Source organism: Euprymna scolopes, chromosome 32 (genome assembly GCF_053919585.1).
Source record: "Euprymna scolopes isolate OS-2025 chromosome 32, ASM5391958v1, whole genome shotgun sequence".
Classification (NCBI taxonomy): Eukaryota; Metazoa; Mollusca; class Cephalopoda; order Sepiida; family Sepiolidae; genus Euprymna; species Euprymna scolopes.
The window spans coordinates 69,061,872-69,082,442 of NC_136513.1; the positions used below are offsets into that span (position 1 = coordinate 69,061,872).

The following is a 20,571-nucleotide window of genomic DNA, read 5'->3' on the forward strand; positions in this document are numbered from 1 at the left end:
AATTGCAAGAAACTTTCTCAATCACTGATTGGCATGACTAATAATATGCTATCTGAAAGCTTTTTATTCAAACTCCTTGGCTTAACATTCACAGGCAACATGAATTGGAACAAATACATTGAGGATATTGGTCATGGTTGCTGTGAAGAAGGTGGGCTCTCTCTCTCTCTCTCTCTCTCTCTCTCTCTCTCTCTCTCTCTCTACTGTGCTAGAAAATCACTCACACCAGAAAGCATTCTATATCTCTACAAAGTCACCATTCAATTATGTATGGAGTATTGTTACCACATCTGGGCTGGTACATCTACCGCTAGTCTCTCCTTCTTAGACAAAGTCTAAAAAAGAATCTCTAACCTGCACTAGCAACCAAATTCCAACCCCTGTCCTATTATTGAAATGTTGCATCTTTGGGTTTGTTTTATAAGAATTTTAATGGAATGTGCTCTGACGAACTCAAAGGACTTGTATCCCCTCAATATAAATACCCTCACCTCAATATAAATACCCTCACCTCAATATAAATACCCTCACCTGACAAGCAGCAAAATTCCACCTCTACAGTGTAGAGATCCCTAGATACTAGAAAGCCTTCACCTCTAATAGGTTATTTCCCTTGAACTGTTAGATTTTGAAATTTTCTCCTGTTTCCTTGCTTCCATGATTGCCCTGATATGCAGAAGTTGCAGAAGTGTAATGTGAACAGACATCTCGCTGCTCAACTTCCTATATAGTGTTCCTGTATATCTGGTCCCAAATAGTAGCCCCTTACATCCAAGTGGTACTATGCCTTGCTTGAGGTGAATAACAGTAAAAAACAAAAATGCCAGGATTTTTAAAATAAAATTGTGTATACTTATAAATTTCATTTCTTATAGGAAGCAAAATGTCTTTAGAAGTGACAACTTCACATCCATTTGATGGAATCTCACCAGACCCTATTCAACCTGCCAGTGAGAAGATCACGTATGAAAGTGGCGATGGAACACAAGGTAATTTTCTTCTGTTATAATCACAGTTTCGTTATATTCATTTGGAGGATATGATTGCAAGGATTAGAAAGAATTTGTATTATTTGGATTCATTGGATTACTTTTCTAATCTTGAGTTTTATTTTCACAACGTTTTGGTTGATGTAACCTCTGAGGTTTTTCAGGTGTATCTTGTTGAACTCGCAAATGTTTCTGTCAAACTTTGGAATTTCGAACAGAACCCTTTATTTACTTCACAGGGGTAGCATGCTCTTGTTCCATCAGCCATTGTATTCACAGTTGTATTTTTCAGTCGCTCACACTGAGAATTGAATTTCAGGAGAATATCATTTAAAATTGATTTTTCCAAGTACTGCGCCATGCAGGCAATTCTAGTATTAATTCTAGAAGCCTTAAACCTATTTTATTTCTAGTTGTAAATATCAATATTTATTACTAATTACTATTACTATATATTATTATATATATATTATTGTATATATATATATATATATATATATATATATATATATATATATTATTGTTGTTATTGTTTATTTATTACTGTATATATTATATATTATTATTTATTACTGTATATATTATATATTATTTATTATTTATTTGAAATAGTTCCCATATTATGTTAAATTCTATACTAGGTCTTCTTAGATTGTTGCCTCACATATGTGATGTTTCTTTGAATTGTCTTACTCTCTACCATTCTTCTCTGTCTATAATTTTTACTTTGTCCCATAATAGTAGATGGTTTCCCTTTTCCTTCCAAATATTGTCAGCCATACCCGATTTTGCAATCTTTCCACATATTATGGCTTTTTGATGTTCCTCTAACTTTACTTTTAGTGGATGATATGTCTCACCTTTGTATAGTTTCCTACATTTACATGGGATTTCATATATACATAATTATTTCCCTGGAAACCTCTTTTGAAATTGGGGAAAAAATGATATCGCTTCTACTGAGTGTACGGCTATGATTGAAAATAAAAGTACTTGATTGTTCTTCCAAAATTTTGGTGAATGCTAATTTTTAGCATCACAAGTAAGTATTTTCTAAAAATTTTCAGCTATTTTATTTTTCACTAGCATATTTAACTTGGGTGTCTATTTATTGAAATACTGATATTTTAAAGATGCATCCATTCAGTTGGAGCATTTAGCAACGAAAATACTGGGTAGACAATGCCTCTGATAAGATGAATCGGCACATCTAAAATGAATGTTGATGATGTTATTGTATGTTGAAGAATTCGGATCATAAGCAACATATTTTGATGCAAAATATTTGTCTGAATTTGATATTTTCCAATTAAAATTGTGTCTACTTAGCTTGCATTAAAACTCATCTGTTATAGGAAACAAAATGTCTGTTGTAGTGACAACTTCACATTCAACTGAGGAAATCCCATCGGAAAATATTCAACCTATCAGTGAGACGAATACGTTTGAAGGCAGGGATGAAACTCAAGGTAATTTTTTTTTAGAATTATACACATAATCTGGTGATACTTGTACCTTAATCCGAGTATTTGAATATGTATATTTCATTTGGATCAAATGAGGTACAAAAGTATTTTATGGATTGCTTAAGTGACAGACATCCATAGATATGCAATATGTCAAAAACTCCTGCATGTTTTGAAGATAAACTTTTATACATATATGGTATAAGATGAAGCAAAAGCAATATATGGTATAAGATGAAGCAAAAGCAATATATGGTATAAGATGAAGCAAAAGCAATATATGGTATAAGATGAAGCAAAAGCAATATATGGTATAAGATGAAGCAAAAGCAGTATGTAATATAAGATTAAGCAAAAGCAATATATGGTATAAGATTAAGCAAAAGCAATATATGGTATAAGATGAAGCAAAAGCAATATATGGTATAAGATGAAGCAAAAGCAATATATGGTATAAGATTAAGCAAAAGCAATATATGGTATAAGATTAAGCAAAAGCAATATATGGTATAAGATTAAGCAAAAGCAATATATGGTATAAGATGAAGCAAAAGCAATATATGGTATAAGATGAAGCAAAAGCAATATATGGTATAAGATAAAGCAAAAGCAATATATGGTATAAGATGAAGCAAAAGCAATATATGGTATAAGATGAAGCAAAAGCAATATATGGTATAAGATGAAGCAAAAGCAATATATGGTATAAGATGAAGCAAAAGCAATATATGGTATAAGATTAAGCAAAAGCAATATATGGTATAAGATGAAGCAAAAGCAATATATGGTATAAGATGAAGCAAAAGCAATATATGGTATAGGATAAAGCAAAAGCAATATATGGTATAAGATGAAGCAAAAGCAATATATGGTATAAGATGAAGCAAAAGCAATATATGGTATAAGATGAAGCAAAAGCAATATATGGTATAAGATTAAGCAAAAGCAATATATGGTATAAGATGAAGCAAAAGCAATATATGGTATAAGATGAAGCAAAAGCAATATATGGTATAAGATGAAGCAAAAGCAATATATGGTATAAGATGAAGCAAAAGCAATATATGGTATAAGATGAAACAAAAGCAATATATGGTATAAGATGAAGCAAAAGCAATATATGGTATAAGATTAAGCAAAAGCAATATATGGTATAAGATAAAGCAAAAGCAATATATGGTATAAGATGAAGCAAAAGCAGTATATAATATAAGATTAAGCAAAAGCAATATATGGTATAAGATTAAGCAGAAGCAATATATGGTATAAGATGAAGTAAAAGCAATATATGGTATAAGATTAAGCAAAAGCAATATATGGTATAAGATGAAGCAAAAGCAATATATGGTATAAGATGAAGCAAAAGCAATATATGGTATAAGATGAAGCAAAAGCAATATATGGTATAAGATGAAGCAAAAGCAATATATGGTATAAGATGAAGCAAAAGCAATATATGGTATAAGATGAAGCAAAAGCAATATATGGTATAAGATGAAGCAAAAGCAATATATGGTATAAGATTAAGCAAAAGCAATATATGGTATAAGATTAAGCAAAAGCAATATATAATATAAGATGAAGCAAAAGCAATATATCTTATAAGATGAAGCAAAATGTAGTAGGCAAAACAAAACAAAAAAAAAAAAATCAGAAACACAGATAAGAAATAGTCAGTATCGCCCACCTCTAGAAGAGAGGGTTTTCTTGTCTGTAATAACTGTAGAGAAAAAAGAAGCAGAAAAAAATCAAAAAGAAAAAAAACTTGCTTCTCGCAGACACGTGGTTTGTCACAAAGCACAATCCAATCGCCAGAACCACCTACACACCATCTGCAGGACGTCGCTTGACTGCTTTTCAGTGGCCGGGAATGATGTATTTGCATAATCGCGCGAGAGCAGACAGATTCTACGATAATTGCATGGAGTAAATGCTAATAAAAACCCATGGATGCCATCTTAGAACTCTCTCTCCCGCTCAGGCCGAAACATAACAAACGTATTCGAGGTAAGCTCTCTATTTCCCCTCATTTCGGTTATTGCTAATTCTGCTACAGTATAGATAAACATAACATATATATTCTGAGATCACATTACCAAAGGTATCAGATAGATATATTTTGATGAAAGTTGATATAATAATATTGGAATTGTATGTTAAAGAAATCAGATTACATGCAACATATAAAATATTGGCCATTTCAGCAACCCACAGTTGTTGACTGTAGCTGCATTTGACTTCATTGACTGAGGCTCACTCTGGCGAATTATGCAGGCAGATGTTATGCCAGCAAAACTTTATAGGATTGTTGAAAGCTACTATCGGTCTATTAGGGTCCACATACTGGCCTAGTGAAAAATCAGATTTGAGGTGAGGTCAGGTGTTTGACAGGGCTGTGCCTTTTCCCTCACTCTTTTAAACTATGTGATCGGTTATATCCCTAATGAAGCCCTTTAAGGTTATGAAGGAGTTACAGTTGGGTGAAACACAGATGATATTGTTCTGCTTGGATCAACTGGCAAGAAGGTGCAAGCTGTGCTCAACCAAGTGTAGACTGTCACTTGTAGATTAGGGATGCACAGTAATACTTTCACAACAAGGGTCATGTTCTTGCTGATTGACCTGGCAGCTACTCACACTAAATGGAATTCATTCCTTTGTCTATCCTGACTCCACTATCACTGACTGGGCAAGCAGCAACTGATATTGGATGGTGAATAGTAGCAGCATTCTTCCATTTCAACTGGTCTCTGTAGTCCTGACAGGAAATATGCTTGGACATTAAGGGACACATCTATCAGGCAATGGTGAGAACTATCATTCTTTATGGGTGTAAGATGTGACCTATGAGAATAGTGGATTTACATAAACTGGAAGTCTTTGACAACTGTCTTCACAGCATTTTGTGCTGCCACCATGGCGATTGTGTTCAGATTTCTACCCTCTGCTGAAGACTTGACTTACGCCTCCTACCATTCATCCTTCTTCAACAATGTCTTTGGGTGTTTGGACATGCAGCTCATTAACCAGAGGGAGAGCTCATTTGAAAAGTTCTCTCTTCCTTCTCTTTGCCTGGTTGGCACAAACGAGTCAGTGGCCAATTGAAGACTTGGACAACAATGATTAAGGACAACCTGGTGGTACTATCGGGCCTACAAGTAGTTGGTATTTGACATTAGAATTGGGATTGGTTATCCATTTCCTGCAACCTGGTTCAAGATTGTCAAAACTGGACTGCAATGGTTCAGGATGCAGTTTTTACTCAAGAATAAGCTGGCTCAATTTGACCAGAATGATAGCCGTTACAAGGCAAGTATTTGGATTTGGGATTTTCTTAATAAAATTGCTTTAATAAATTTTATTTGTTCTAGGAATCAAAATGTCAACTCCACATTCAATTGAGGGAATCTCAACTGAACCTATTCACCCTGTTAGTGAGACGATTACATATGAAAGTGCTGATGGAACACAAGGTAATTTGGTTATGCTCACAGTTCAATTATGCTCATTTGGAGAACTATGCAGTTGCTACAAGTGACAATAGTTTCCGTGTGGTTATTCTAAACAAACAATTTATATTCATATATTATTTTTTTAAGAATCTAAATAAGAAAACAACCAATTTATATTCATATATTATTTTTTTAAGAATCTAAATAAGAAAACAACAAAAAAGAAAGGATTAATTTTCTAGGGTAGTTAACATCCCTATATCTATGATTTTTATTTTTTTTATTTTTCTTCCTTTGAAGATTGTAATGCTGGGATGGATTCATCTGGCACTATGTAAGCCAGACATTTCTGCCATCAAACAAAAAGCACACACAGTTTTTTTTGTGATCCTTGACCCCCCCCCGCCTCTACAGGCCAATGGAAGCACGTATGGCTTATGCTTATAACAGAAACAGCACGGCCTGCAGCGCCTGGTCAGCTTTTATATGAGATGCAATCCAGGGTGGCACCACAACAAGTACAAGTAATTTGGATAAACTTTCAATATATTATGCTAAATATGTCAGGATTTTCAAAAGAAAATTATATATGCTTATAAATTTCAAATATGCAAATTTAAAACTCATCTGTTATAGGAAGCAAAATATCTGTTGCCATGACAAGTGCACATCCAACTGAGGAAATCTCAACAGAAAAAAAAAATCAACCTATCAATGAAAGCGCTGATGCAATGCAAGGTAATTCTTTTAGACTGATACTCATACTTTAATTTGAGTATTTGAATATTTGTATATTTCGTTTGGAATAAATGATGTACAAAAGTATTGTTTGGATTGTATTAGGGAAAGATATCTATAAAAATGAAATTTGTTAAAAACTGCTTATAGTGTTTTGTGTTTTGGAGATAAACCCCCTCTCTCTCTCTCTCTCTCTCACACACACACACAGTCACTTATATATATATATATATATATTATTTATTTGTTTTTGTTCGCGATACTTTTTGAAGGAAATCAGTTATTTATACGTAAGTGCATTTTTACCTAAATGTGAGTTGGGAATAAATTTCCCTTTCCTATTGTTTAAAATATAATTATCCAATCACTTGAATTTTTAAACTTCCTCTCTCTTTCTCTCTCTCTCTCTCTCTCTCTCTCTCTCATATATATATATATATATATATGTATATATTGTGTGTATAAGTGTATAAGGGACGTGCAATAAGTAATGCCCCTGACCCATTCCCCATAGCAGCAGAGCAACGATACTTGACACAGTTATTAGTCTTTCTCTACATAGGAACCACCCAGAGTTATGCATTTCTCCCATCATTTGATGCAGCTCTGGAGACCGTTTTTGTAGAACACCCCAGGTTGGTCCTCCAACCATGACGTGACTTCAGAAATCGAGGCTGCATCATCTGGAAAACGCTTTCTTTTCAAAAACAACTTCATGGCTGGGAAGAGGTGAAAGTCAGAGGGTGCAAGGTCAGAAGAGTAGGTAGGATGGGAGAGGATTTCATAACCACACGCCCTTGCTTCTGATCCGGTGACATGCGAGTTGTGGATCGGAGCGTTGTCCTGCAGGAAGAGGGTACCTTTGCTGATCTTGCCCCACCTCTTGATTTTGATAGCTTCCCTTAATTTCCTCAAAAGTGAAGCATAATAGGCTCCTGTAATTGTGGTACCCTTTGTCAGGAAATCTGTCATCACTACTCTGTCCTGGTCCCAGAAGACTGTGAGCATGACCTTGCCAGCGGAGGGCTGCACCCTTGCCTTCTTTGGAGGTGGTGAGTCCAAGTGCTTCCACTGCATTGACTGGACTTTGGTCTCTGGATCATAGTGACGCACCCAGGTTTCATCCTGTGTAATCAGTCTTTTGAAAAACTTTGACTCATCTTCTTGGTACATCTCCTAATTCATCCTCAAGCACTCGACGCGTTCTCGCTTCTGGAATGGTGTGAGCAACGTGGGAATGCATCTGGCAGACACCTTATGCATATGCAAATGGTGATGAATGATAGTTTCCACAGACCCTGTACTAAGCTTGACATTTTGGGCTATTTGGCAAATAGTAATGCGCCGATCTTCCAAAATGGCAGCCTTAACTTGACGGACAGATGCCTCGTCAATGGCAGAAGGGGGGGGGGCGACCAGGTCTGGGAGCTGTTTCCACAGACTTCCGGCCATGTTTGAATTCACGATGCCAGCTTTTTACGAGGTCATATGATGGGGCATTATCACCATGAGTTTCTTTCATTTCATCAAAAATCTACTGTGGTGTGCGTCCTTTCAAATACAAAAACTGGATCACTGCTTGACATTCAACAGGCTCCATTTCACACCTGACTCGGTTCAAACACCTGTAAAACAGAAACCACAATTAGTTCAGAGCTGTAATTTGCCACACAACCCGTAGAGATATAAATCATTGCATATGCAAAATTTCAGCTAGATCAGACAATTGGAAGTGGGTCAGAGGCATTACTTATTGCACACCCCTCGTGTATATATATATATATATATATATATATATATATATAGCGTGTCAGGAGGCGATGAAAATATCCAATAAAGTGCTCGATCGTGGATGTGAGAGCTGAAGATACAATATTTATTACGACACTATATATGCATATTTCAAGGTCATACCATTGGTTTCGTTACGCCAAATCAACCATAAGAGGTTGGTAAAAACAGTGAAAGTTCGTCAGCGACAATGAAAAACTGAAACAATGCAAAATGAACAAACAAGCTAAAAACGTTCAAAGAGCGTTTAAGACTTAGAGTATCAGAATTTAAAATTAACAAAATATATAAAACCGATAGGTGTGTCAGAAATTTCGTGAAAAATAGTGAATAATTCCACCTCGTCTTTCCAAGCTTATAACTCCTCGAAAAATGTAACTCAAGCCCTAATTTTTTTTCAATTAAAGGAGCAAGGATCAAGGTTTCATTTAAACAAAAAACAAAAAACAAAAAAAAAAAAACAAACAACGTGATTGTTTTTAAAAAGGTTTTAAACTTCGGACTTTACGAGTAAATTTCTAAAAAACACTACTTTTTTTTTTGTTTTAAATTTGAATATATTATTTATTGACCTTTTCTCTTCAATTTCTGACATTGGTGAGTAAATTAATTATTTACTTTTTAATAGACATTTCAAAAGTGGAGGCGTGAATTATTCGCCCCCCTGTCTTTCCAAGCTTATAACTACTCGAAAAATGTAATTCAAGCCCTAAATTTTTTTCAATTAAAGAAGCAAGGACCAAGGTTTCATTAAAAAAACAAACAAAAGAAAAAACAAACAACGTGGTTTAAAAAAAAAAAGGTTTTAAACTTCGAACTTTACAGGTAAATTTCTAAAAAAATACTACTTTTTTGTTTTAAATTTGAATATATTATTTATTGACCTTTTCTCTTCAATTTGTGATATATAAAACTTTGGTGTGTAAATTAATTATTTACTTTTTAATAGACACTTGAAAATGGGGGGGGCGTGAATGTAAGAAAAAAACGTTTGTCTAAAATATTATATTCGGTTTATTGGAAAGAGCATAAAATTTCACATTGATCCTGAAAATATCGTAAAAATAGAATCAATAGAAAACTTTTGATAGATTTTTAAAGTTTAAAAATTGAAAAATATTGAGTTCGTAAAATTCATTACTGTTTTTTAAAAAATAAAAAAATATTTGTATTACTTTTAAAACAACTTTAATAGTTTATTTTGGAAGTATAATCCATAAAGAAAATAAACAACCCACTTTTAAAAGAGAAATTACGAGTTTTTTATATTTTATTCGCAGTTTCATGTTAGGGGTGTCAAAAATTCCTACAAAAATTCTGACAGACCTATAAAACCGACGCCAATAGATTATGGAAGGAAGAAAGTGTGTGTGTGTGTGTGTGTGTGTGTGTGTGTGTGTAAGAGAGGGAGAGAGAAAAAGGGGGAGTGTGTGTGTATATATGTGGCCACGCGTGTATATATATGTATATTTAGTGAGGGGGGGTGTTATGGAAATTCTCTGAAGGAAACGTACGACAATTAACGGCAACAAATAATGAAAAAAGCATGAATATATTAATTTGAATTTAATTTAGAATAAAATTAAAATAAAGATAAAGATAAAATTTAAGGGAATTTAAGTAAAAATAATAAATAAATAATTAAATAATAAAACTTTAAAAGAATTATTAAATTTTAAAATTTATTAAATTTTTAAATATAAAAGAATAAATGTGAAGGGAGAAGTTTAAGATAATTAAAAATTAAGGTAATTTTTAATAACTTATCTAATAGTAAATGACTCAAGGACTATCAATACATATACATATATAAATATGCACACACTCACACACACAGACACACTTTCTTCCTTCCATAATCTGTTGGTGTCGGTTTTGTAGTTATATTTTTTAAAACGCTCTTTGAACGTTTTTAGCTTGTTTGTTCACTTTGCATTGGTTCAGTTTTTCATTGTCACTGACGAACTTACGCTGCTTTTTTTTCAACCTCTTATGGTTGATTTGGCGTAAAGAAACCAATGGTACGACCTTGGAATATGTATATATAGTGTCATGATAAATATTGTATATATAAATATATACAAGGGAGAATGCGTGTGTGTGAGGACATTTCTCAACCGATATACTCAATGAATTTTTGATCTACAGACTTGAAATTTGGTATATATTGTATTTATACATGTGGAAAACATTTTAGTCGATTTTCATCCGAAAAAAAAAATAGCTTATGTGTCAAAATTGAAAAATTTATATGAGGGTGTGGGGGGGGGGTCATCAGATTTTTATCTGTTTGTCAACTGTTTTATGACTGCGCATGAGCAGTCATGGAAGATGACAGCTTCATTATGTTAAGAATAAGTAGGTTTGAAAACACTTTTTAAAGATCGTGACAAGCTGATCTAATTGACTCAGTCTGTAGGTTTTGATTTCGATCTCAGCTCAAGTATTTTTTTTTTACAAAAACCATAATACTCACATGTACATGTCTCAGTTTCTTTCTGTTTTGTTTTTACTTCATTTCTTTTAAGGAATTCAATATTACGGTTAATACCTATGGTATGTTTGTTTATAATAAATAAGAAATCTGCATTAATTAAAATATAATAGTTATGCATATTTCATGACCGGGCCACACCGGGCGACCTGCTAGTATATATATATATATATATATATATATATATATATATATATATATATATATATATATATCACCTAACCCCCTCTTAAACACACCAAATGTACAAGTACAATACTTAATTTTTTTTTTTTTTAATGGAGAGTAGACAATACGCTTCTCTTTATTTATCCGTCACTCCTCATTTTTAATGAGTGATTTTTCTGACAAAGGGAGAAAAAAAAGATGTTTTCTAGGTTGGCAGTATTTTGCATGAACAGCCACCAGGGATGTTGGAAATTTTCTGTTTCTATGTCCATCCTTGTAGCCATGTCACTAGTAAGGGTGCTGGAGGTAAATGTTTTATCTGGGCTGACGTTATCTGCCTGATAGTCAGGGACCCAAACCTTCGATTAACCACTAAGGAGGCTGTCCTCTCAGCAGGTGCAAAGTACTGGGGCTGCTGTATTGCCATTTGGTGAATGGATTCTGGACCATGCAGTAGCTTCTGGTGGGGCCTCTCGATGCCATATTAGTGGGTAATTGTTACGGCTTTACCTTTTCATGTGCTACAAAAATAAATAAATGAATTTCTTCATTTCTATTTCTCTCTTACTACCCTCTCTGTCCTGCTTCAGGCATGTCTGTCGACCTAGTCCACAAATCCCAAAACACCGTCATGAAAAGTCTCAATAAAAAATACACGATTAAACCCGGATCTCCAACTTTTAACGTAAACCCCCACTACTAGGTCTCCTTCTCTAACATCAAGGGTCTACGTTCTAACCTTCCAGAGGTTGAAACCCAATTACAGGTGACTAAACCAGACATATTATTTCTAAGTGAAACTGGCATTGGACAGACCATTTCCCTAGATGAGTTCATAATTAAAGGATACTCTAATTTAACTTCCAAATCTGACCCCTAAGATCGCCATGGGCATGGAATATGTGCCTATATAAAAGATGGCTTTCCATGTGGTAGGGACATCTCCAGAGAAGATCCTAACTTACCCTATATGTGCTTCCGGGTTGCACTTGCTCAAACTACTGCATTTATATTTGCTCTCTATCGCCCCACAACAGCAGAGTTACTATCTTTAAAAGCATATCTGAGAAAATTGACCACGCCCTATCTGCTTATCCTTCAGCTAATATTCATGTCTGTGGAGACTTCAATGTTCACAATGTGGAATGGTTAACTCACTCAAACAAGACCGATGATGAGAGGAGGTTCTGTCATGATTTCTCCATTGCTTATGACCTCACTCAGATTGTTCACGAACCCACCCGTGTTCACGATACTGACGGCCAGTAGGCAAGTCTCCTAGACCTTTTTCTCACAACTTGCCCTGAACTGTGTTCAGCTTCTGTTCTGTCTCCACTTGGATCTTCTGACCACTCAGTTGTATCAGTTAAGATAAAAATGAAATGTAATAAGTCCCCAGATGTACCTCTCCACCGTACAGTATATCAATACTCTATGGCTGACTGGGATAGCTTCCATACATTTATATCAGATCTACCTCTGCATTCCATGTTTAAAAAGGATGTGTCCTCTATAGTATCAGACCTGACAGAATGGTTAATTGTAGGTATAGACCGTTTCATACCCTCGAAAAAGTTTCAGCAAAAACCTAACAGCCATCTGTGGTTCTCTCCGGAATATGCTGCTGCCATTGTGCATAGAAATCACTTTTTCCATTGCTAATGGATGTACTGAGACTAAAGCTGCTTTCAGAACTGCCAACAACCACTGTAAAAAAGTAATAAAGAATGCAAGAGAATTATATGCTCAGTCTGTCAAGTCCAAAGTAGCTGAGCAGCAGCTTGGTTCCCACCAGTTTTGGCAAATAGCAAACAGAATCCTGAACAGAAGCGTGTGCTCTATCCCAACTCTCATAAATGAACTTGAGGTAATCTTGTCAGCATCAGACAAAGCCAAACTCTTTGTCAAGAACTTTGCAGCTAATTCTAACCTTTGCGACCGAGGCTGACAACCTCCAATATTTCCTCCTGTATCAGAAAACATGCTATGTGATATAAAAATATATGTACGTGATGTTGCCAAGCTAATAAAAACCCTTGATTCCAGTAAAGCAACTGGCCCTGACGGTATTCCAATTATAGTACTCAAAAGACTTCAACCAGAACTTTTGCCCATCCTTACAAAACTGTTTAAACAGAGAATTGCTTCCTGTCACCCTGGAAAATCTCATCAGTATGCCCCGTATTTAAGAATTCAGGTGATCGCTCATCTCCCTCACAGTACAGGCCAATAGGTCTCCTGTGCATCATGAGTAAGTTGCTGGAATCTGTGTTAAATAGAGAAGTAATCAACCATCTTAGCAAAAATAACCTTCTTAGTGACACGCAATATGGTTTCCGTTCTGCTAGATCTACAGAAGATGTTCTTACAGTTATATCTCATAGGATTAGCGAATCTCTCAATGGAAGCTACCTTTCTAGGGCAATTGCTCTTGACATATCAAAGACCTCTGATAGAGTATGGCATAAAGGTTTACTTCACAAGATCTCCAGCTGGAAATGTCTTCTCAATTATTAAATCATTTCTCTCTGATAGGTTCATAAGAGTAGTGGTTGATGGGCAGAAATCAGAAGCTCTTAGTATTAATGCTGGAGTCCCTCAGGGGTCCATTCTGGGCTCAACTCTCTTCCTGATCTATATTAATGATCTTCCAAATCACATCCTTACATCATTCGTAGACATCTATGGTAGCACATCTAAGACCGTAAACGATCAAGTTCTCTCTGATTCTCTCTCCTCTGATGTTGAACAAGTGGTACAATGGGGAAAGAGGTGGCTTGTTACTTTTAATGCATCTAAAACCAAGCTTTTATCTTTACATCATCCATCATCAATGCTCTGATCCCCCATCTGGCATCAATTGAAATGAATGGCTCTCATCTTGGGGAGGCATCATGTTTTGACAAGCTTCTGGGCTTGACCTTTACTCCTGATCTTAAATGGAACACATACATTAAATTCATTGCCAAGGCCGCTGGAAAAATGGTGGGATGCTTCTATCGATCCAGTAAATATCTCACTGCTGATGCAATTCTCTATCTATATAAGAGCCAGGTACGTCCAAGGATGGAGTACTGTTGCCACATCTGGGCAGGAGCTGCTAGAAAGGACTTATCCTGCCTTGATAGAGTTCAAAATAGACTTCGTAGCCTTGTGGGGGATGTCCTTTTCTCTTCGCTGCAACCTCTATCTCACAGAAGAGATGTTGCGAGTTTGTCTCTGCTTTATCGTTATTTTCATGGCAAGTGCTCGGCTGAGCTTCATTCTATGGTCCCCCCTCACCAAACTTTCACAAGAAACACTCGTCTAGCAGAAAACACTATCACCAATTTCCCCATCTCTTTATCTGTGCCTAAACCTAAACGTAGATTCCATGAACAAAGCTTTTTTCTTAGAAGTGCATGCCTATAGAATTGTCTTCCGTTTTTCTGCTTTCCAGCTGACTACAATACGATTGTCTTCAAGTCTAACGTAAACAAGTTTTTGATGAGCCGTTCCATATAAGTTTACAAATTTACCGAATCTCCAGTACTAACGGTTACTATATCGTCCAATTTCCACACTCTGTAACCCTTATCCTCGAGTGGCCTCTTGGCCTTGATAAGTTGTGATGCCTAGGTAAAAAAAATATATATCTATATATATAAAAATGTAACTCTTGGTTTGTTCACAATTAATAGTCTAAAAGACCACTGGACGGATGGTTTCCACGTTTTGGTATAATATGTTTACTATATCCATGTGTGTTTTTATATATTTCTTTTTAATTATAACATTATACTTAATTTTTCTATGATAAATAGGTGGTTTTCTTTGTACCAATAGGCCATTTGTTTTTTTTTATTTAGGGACACTTATTTATTATCGCTTCCTGTCACGTGACCAGTGTTTCCAATTTAGCGGTTTTCCTGCTAGATCTGGAGATTTTGTTTGCAATCTAGCGGGGAATTCTAGAAAATCTGGAGATATTTCGCACCCACACACCCGCAATTTTAGATTAAAAAATAAAGAAAAGCGCTTGAAAATACTTTAAAACATAAAATAAACTCATTCATGTAAGTAAAAAAAAGTAGCATTTATTGCCTTTGGTAACAATTATTTATTGATTATTTGTTTTGTTTTTCACCTTTTTTTCGGCTAACCATTCTTAAATCTCGCTATAAAATCGATTTTTCTAAGTACATTTTAGGTGGGGGGGGTATTCCAACCTCTGAAGTTTAGTTTAAAATACGATCTAAGCAATCCCGCTTAATTTAGAAGTATTTTAGTCGAAAATTGTAAAAAGCAAGAAACAACAGCAAAAAATAAAAAAAAACTTATACCAATACAGTAGAATTTAATTATCCACCAACCTAAATACTTTTAACATGCTAAAACAAAGTTTTTTTGTTTTATTTATTTTTCTAATTTCAAAATATGTTGCGCCATTATTGTGATGTTTAATTTGCAGTATATTTCAATTTAACTTTTATTATAAAAAGTTTGAGTTTATGATTTGTTTCTTGCAAAAAAAAAAAAAAATACCCTCTCTGAAAAAAAACAGGTAAAACTAGCTGATAAAATATGTAAGCCTTCTGGGGAGCTAACCGCTTCAATATAATTCCAGAAACATATAGTGAGAAAACACAGAACATTTTATATATTGAATATACTATATTTATAATTTTTTTAGTGTAGGAAGTTAAAATATGGAGGGTTTTTTTTGGGGGGGGGTGACTTAGCGATTTTTGAAAATTTCAGATGATAAAAGTTAAAAATCTAGCGATTTTCTGGACATTTCTTTCTCCTGACCTCGCGGTTTTTTTTAAATGTCAGAAAAGGATATTTTGGTCTCACAGGCTTAATGTAAACATAATGTGTTTACAATATCGGTAAATTTTCAATGGGTTTAATCACATGATTATTGATAATGTAACCATGTGATTGAAATTTGATTTAAATTAACCACACGTAGTCGCTTTGCTATCAAATATTCATCAAAAAATGGTGGGGACAGACAATGAATGCTGACGCTCAAAGTGTATAAACATTTTGACCCTTCCCTTTACTTAAAAATTCACTAAAAATCAGGAAATTAACCAATTTTAATGAAAATTTCAGTATTTATCAAATAATGATCGCAGAATATAATGAACTAATTATTTTTACTTTTAGTGAAAATGTTTTATTTTGTTTAAACAAAAAATACCTTTACTAAAGTTATGGTTTTCAGTAGTAAATAAAAAACGCAAGAATTTATTTTTGCTTTTTTTTATATAAATAAAGCATCGTAATTTGTAACAGTAAAAAATAATTTTTACAGGAACATTCCGAAAAAAGCCCCTAAAGTCCGTATTAATGAATTCGATATAACTCAAAGAAAAATAAATTTCTCACATACTATCAGGAAATTAAAGATTCAATTAGATTCCTATTTCAGTCACCTAAATTATTTAGGGTGAAATGAGTTTAGGAATTTATAGCCAAACCTAAATATTTATTTATTTTTTTTTTTTTTGCTTAAAAAAAATAGCATTAATACAGTAAGTTATGTAAAATTTGCATAGAATGCTCTGCTTTACGGTTGTTGTAAAAATGGAACGGAAATTTGAATTTCGTTCCCTTTTAAATTCGGTACATTTTTACATTACATCCAACTCATCGTTCACATTCGACACAACAACTTTTATAGCTTTTTAGGTATGCTGACAAGGTTAGGGATGTCTATTCCGAAAGCCGTTCTAACATGGGTAGATTGGTAGGTGTGTCAGAAATTTCGTGAAAAATAGTGAATAATTCCACCCCGTCTTTCCAAGCTTATAACTCCTCGAAAAATGTAACTCAAGCCCTAATCTTTTTTTCAATTAAAGGAGCAAGGATCAAGGTTTCATTTAAAAAAAAAACAAAAAAAAAAACAACGTGTTTTTTTTTTAAAAAAAGGTTTTAAACTTCGGACTTTACAAGTAAATTTCTAAAAACACTACTTTTTTTGTTTTAAATTTGAATATATTATTTATTGACCTTTTCTCTTCAATTTCTGATATATAACACTTTGGTAAGTAAATTAATTATTTACTTTTTAATAGACATTTCAAAAGTGGAGGCGTGAATTATTCGCCCCCCTGTCTTTCCAAGCTTATAACTACTCGAAAAATGTAATTCAAGCCCTAAATTTTTTTCAATTAAAGGAGCAAGGACCAAGGTTTCATTAAAAAAACAAACAAAAGAAAAAACAAACAACGTGATTTAGAAAAAAAAAGGTTTTAAACTTCGAACTTTACAGGTAAATTTCTAAAAAAACACTACTTTTTTTGTTTTAAATTTGAATATATTATTTATTGACCTTTTCTCTTCAATTTGTGATACATAAAACTTTGGTGTGTAAATTAATTATTTACTTTTTAATAGACACTTGAAAATGGGGGGGGGGCGTGAATTAAAAAAAAAACGTTTGTCTAAAATATTATATTCGGTTTATTGGAAAGAGCATAAAATTTCACATTGATCCTGAAAATATCGTAAAAATAGAATCAATAGAAAACTTTTGATAGATTTTTAAAGTTTAAAAATTGAAAAATATTGAGTTCGTAAAATTCATTACTGTTTTTTAAACAATAAAAAAATATTTGTATTACTTTTAAAACAACTTTAATAGTTTATTTTGGAAGTATAATCCATAAAGAAAATAAACAACCCACTTTTAAAAGAGAAATTACGAGTTTTTTATATTTTATTCGCAGTTTCGTGATAGGGGTGTTAAAAATTCCTACAAAAATTCTGATACATCTACTAGATTGGAGTGTTTATTTGTTGTAAACATATCCGACAACCGATAATATCAACATTTCCAATGTGAATGGTAAGCTGGACTTATGTAAAAAATAACAAAAAGATATACCAAACTGACGTTTTCGTTTAGAAATAGAATTATTTCCCTTTCGTTATTAACTTTTTTTTTTTTTTTTTTTTTTTTTTTTTTTTAATATTTTGTGTTTCATATACATAAAGTACAATTGTTGAATGTTACTGTTTTAATTATATTCGTTTGGGGGGGGCACAATTAAAAAATTAAGAAAGATTAAAACGAAGTGAAATTTAAGTTTCCGTTCCATTTTTACAACAACCGTAAAACAGCGCATACTCAGCAAGTTTTATCATAATTTATAAGCATAATGTTGAAACACTAAATCAATATTTTATTTATTTTTCTGCATAATTAATGATGGAAATATTTTTCTGTTTATTTTCTGAACATCTGTTAAAAAAACAAATAATTTGTACATTCTCATGAAAAAAAGAATCAAACTTTTCTCTACATTCACATAACTATTTACAGTGTTCATGTAAAGCATTCATCTGTTCTTTTTATAATAAAAATTCCGTTTTCCAAGGGAAACGTTTACTGCCAAATTTCTTTAAAAAAAAAAGTGCAAGTTTTCCTGAAAAAAAAACTTTCACCTAACAATTTATGGTAAAAAATTAATCTTTTTTGGGGAAAAAAATCACTTTTATTGATTAAAAAAATTGCAAAAAATAATAAAAGTAAATAAACGAACAAAATGCAGTTTTTCTTGAGGAATGTGTTCCATTTTAACAAACTGAGCCACAGCAACGCGTGGCCGGGTACAGCTAGTATATATATATATATATATATATATATATATATATATATATATATATATATTACAAAGGGATCACCACTTATCAAGGCCTAGATGTTGAGGATAAACGTTAAAAAGTTTAAATTGGTCAAAAGGACAATATCATAGTAATCATTAGAAGTGTAAATTTGGTAAATTGGACTACTAAAGGGGAACGGCTCATCAAGAATTTGTTTACATTGGACTTGAAGACGGCCATATTATAGTCAGTTGGAAAGCAGGTAAATGGAAGAGAGTTCCGCAAGTGTGCAGTTCTTAGAAAGAAGCTTTTTTTCATGGAATCTACGTTTAGGTTTAGGCACATATAAAGAGTGGGGGAAATTATTGATAGTGTTTAAAGCCAAGCGAGTGTTTCTCATCCTAAAACCATGTTACCAAGAGTATTAAACAACAATGTTTCATGTTGCTCAAAGTGAATATAATAATATAGAATTGTATCTTGAAGAATTCTGCCAACATGCAATACATTATGCAAAATATGTCTGGACTTTCCAAAAAATTTGTGCACGAGAATTAGAAATTTTATTCATGCAAATTTAAAATAAAAACTCATTTGTTCTAGGAATCAAAATGTCTGTAACAGTGACAACTTTGCATCCAATTGAAGAAACCCCAACTGAAGCTATTCATTCTATCAATGAGAAGAATACATATGAAAGCACTGATGAAACACAAGGTTGTAATCATAATTTGGTGATAAAATTTGGACATCAAAAGGATAAAAAAAAGAAGACAACAAAAACTGTTTGATTTATATGAAATGAAATTTCTGAACTTGTCACATTGATTTTAGAGTTACACATGCAGAGACAGAGTTTGTAAGTTCGAATCTCGGCTAGTGCATATTTTTTTCTCTGATTTGGTGCAAGTTTGAATTCAGATGAAATTTCTAGATTAAACGATTTTATAATTTTACATTTTCTTTTTTGTCATGTTTTCTATGTAATTTACAGAAAATACAATCCTGAGAATTACTAAGGAGTTATTTCAATGTCTAAACTTAAATATGAAAACTTTAAAAGACTCATAGTTGAGGGTGCTTCATTGCACAGGCAATAAGAAAGAAGGAGTAGATAATGTCTGACGTGGTATAATGTTAATGTGTTTGTTGAATTGTATTGATTATATATATAGGGATTTCATATATTTTCTGAAACTATATTAAAAAGTACAAAAGAATACACATATTTCATTTTTATGAAGAAGTTACAGTAAATTTGTGGGATCTACACTCATGATTATTTCCTTTAAAATTAACTTCACAAACTTAGTGTGAGTTTGGATATTGACCTTCACAACTACATTACCCAGAGTAAATACGTATATGTTATTCTGATTGTTGGATGTTTGTGTGTTTTGTACTTCCATAAAAAGGAATATATGTCAAAATCTCCTATGATTTTGAAGATAAACCCCCATAATTTAATATATTCTGGAATTACATTAACCACAAGAGCACTTTCATAAATATATCTCATTTAGATGAAAGGATGTAAAATAATATTTTAGGTTTGTGTTCCGGTCAGATGTTTATAAAAAGGAAAAATTTAACAAATTTACAACAATTTATAAAAAGAGGTAATTTAACACATCACTCAAAAAGTTGTGAGTTTGACACATAGATGACACCAATAATAAAACAAATCTATATGATTTTTATAAAGTATTAACCTTCAAATGACACAGGTCAAACTTTAAGTCCAATCAGATTATTAATTTACAAATTACAGTTATATAAGCGAAGTTATTGTTGCAAATTTAAAAATCAATGAAAAAATCTAAATTTCATGTTTTCATAAATAATTGGTTTCTGATGAAAAAAATACTGTTCAA

The 20,571-nt window shown here is 33.0% G+C and overlaps 1 protein-coding gene across 10 annotated transcripts in view; it reads left to right on the plus strand.

Annotated features, from left to right (window-relative positions):
- LOC145256414 (uncharacterized) overlaps positions 1-20,571 on the plus strand; it is a 98,943-nt gene that overhangs the window by 22,497 nt on the left and 55,875 nt on the right. For 3 of the 10 annotated variants that reach the window (XM_080115284.1, XM_080115285.1, XM_080115282.1), the window contains exons 4-7: positions 876-989; positions 2,345-2,458; positions 5,827-5,928; positions 6,544-6,645. In XM_080115284.1, the coding sequence (XP_079971410.1) occupies positions 876-989; positions 2,345-2,458; positions 5,827-5,928; positions 6,544-6,645 (432 nt within the window). Of the gene's footprint in view, positions 1-875; positions 990-2,344; positions 2,459-5,826; positions 5,929-6,543; positions 6,646-19,293; positions 19,415-20,571 lie in introns of those variants that run through there. The other 7 variants (XM_080115283.1, XM_080115287.1, XM_080115286.1 and 4 more) reach the window with 7 other exon arrangements.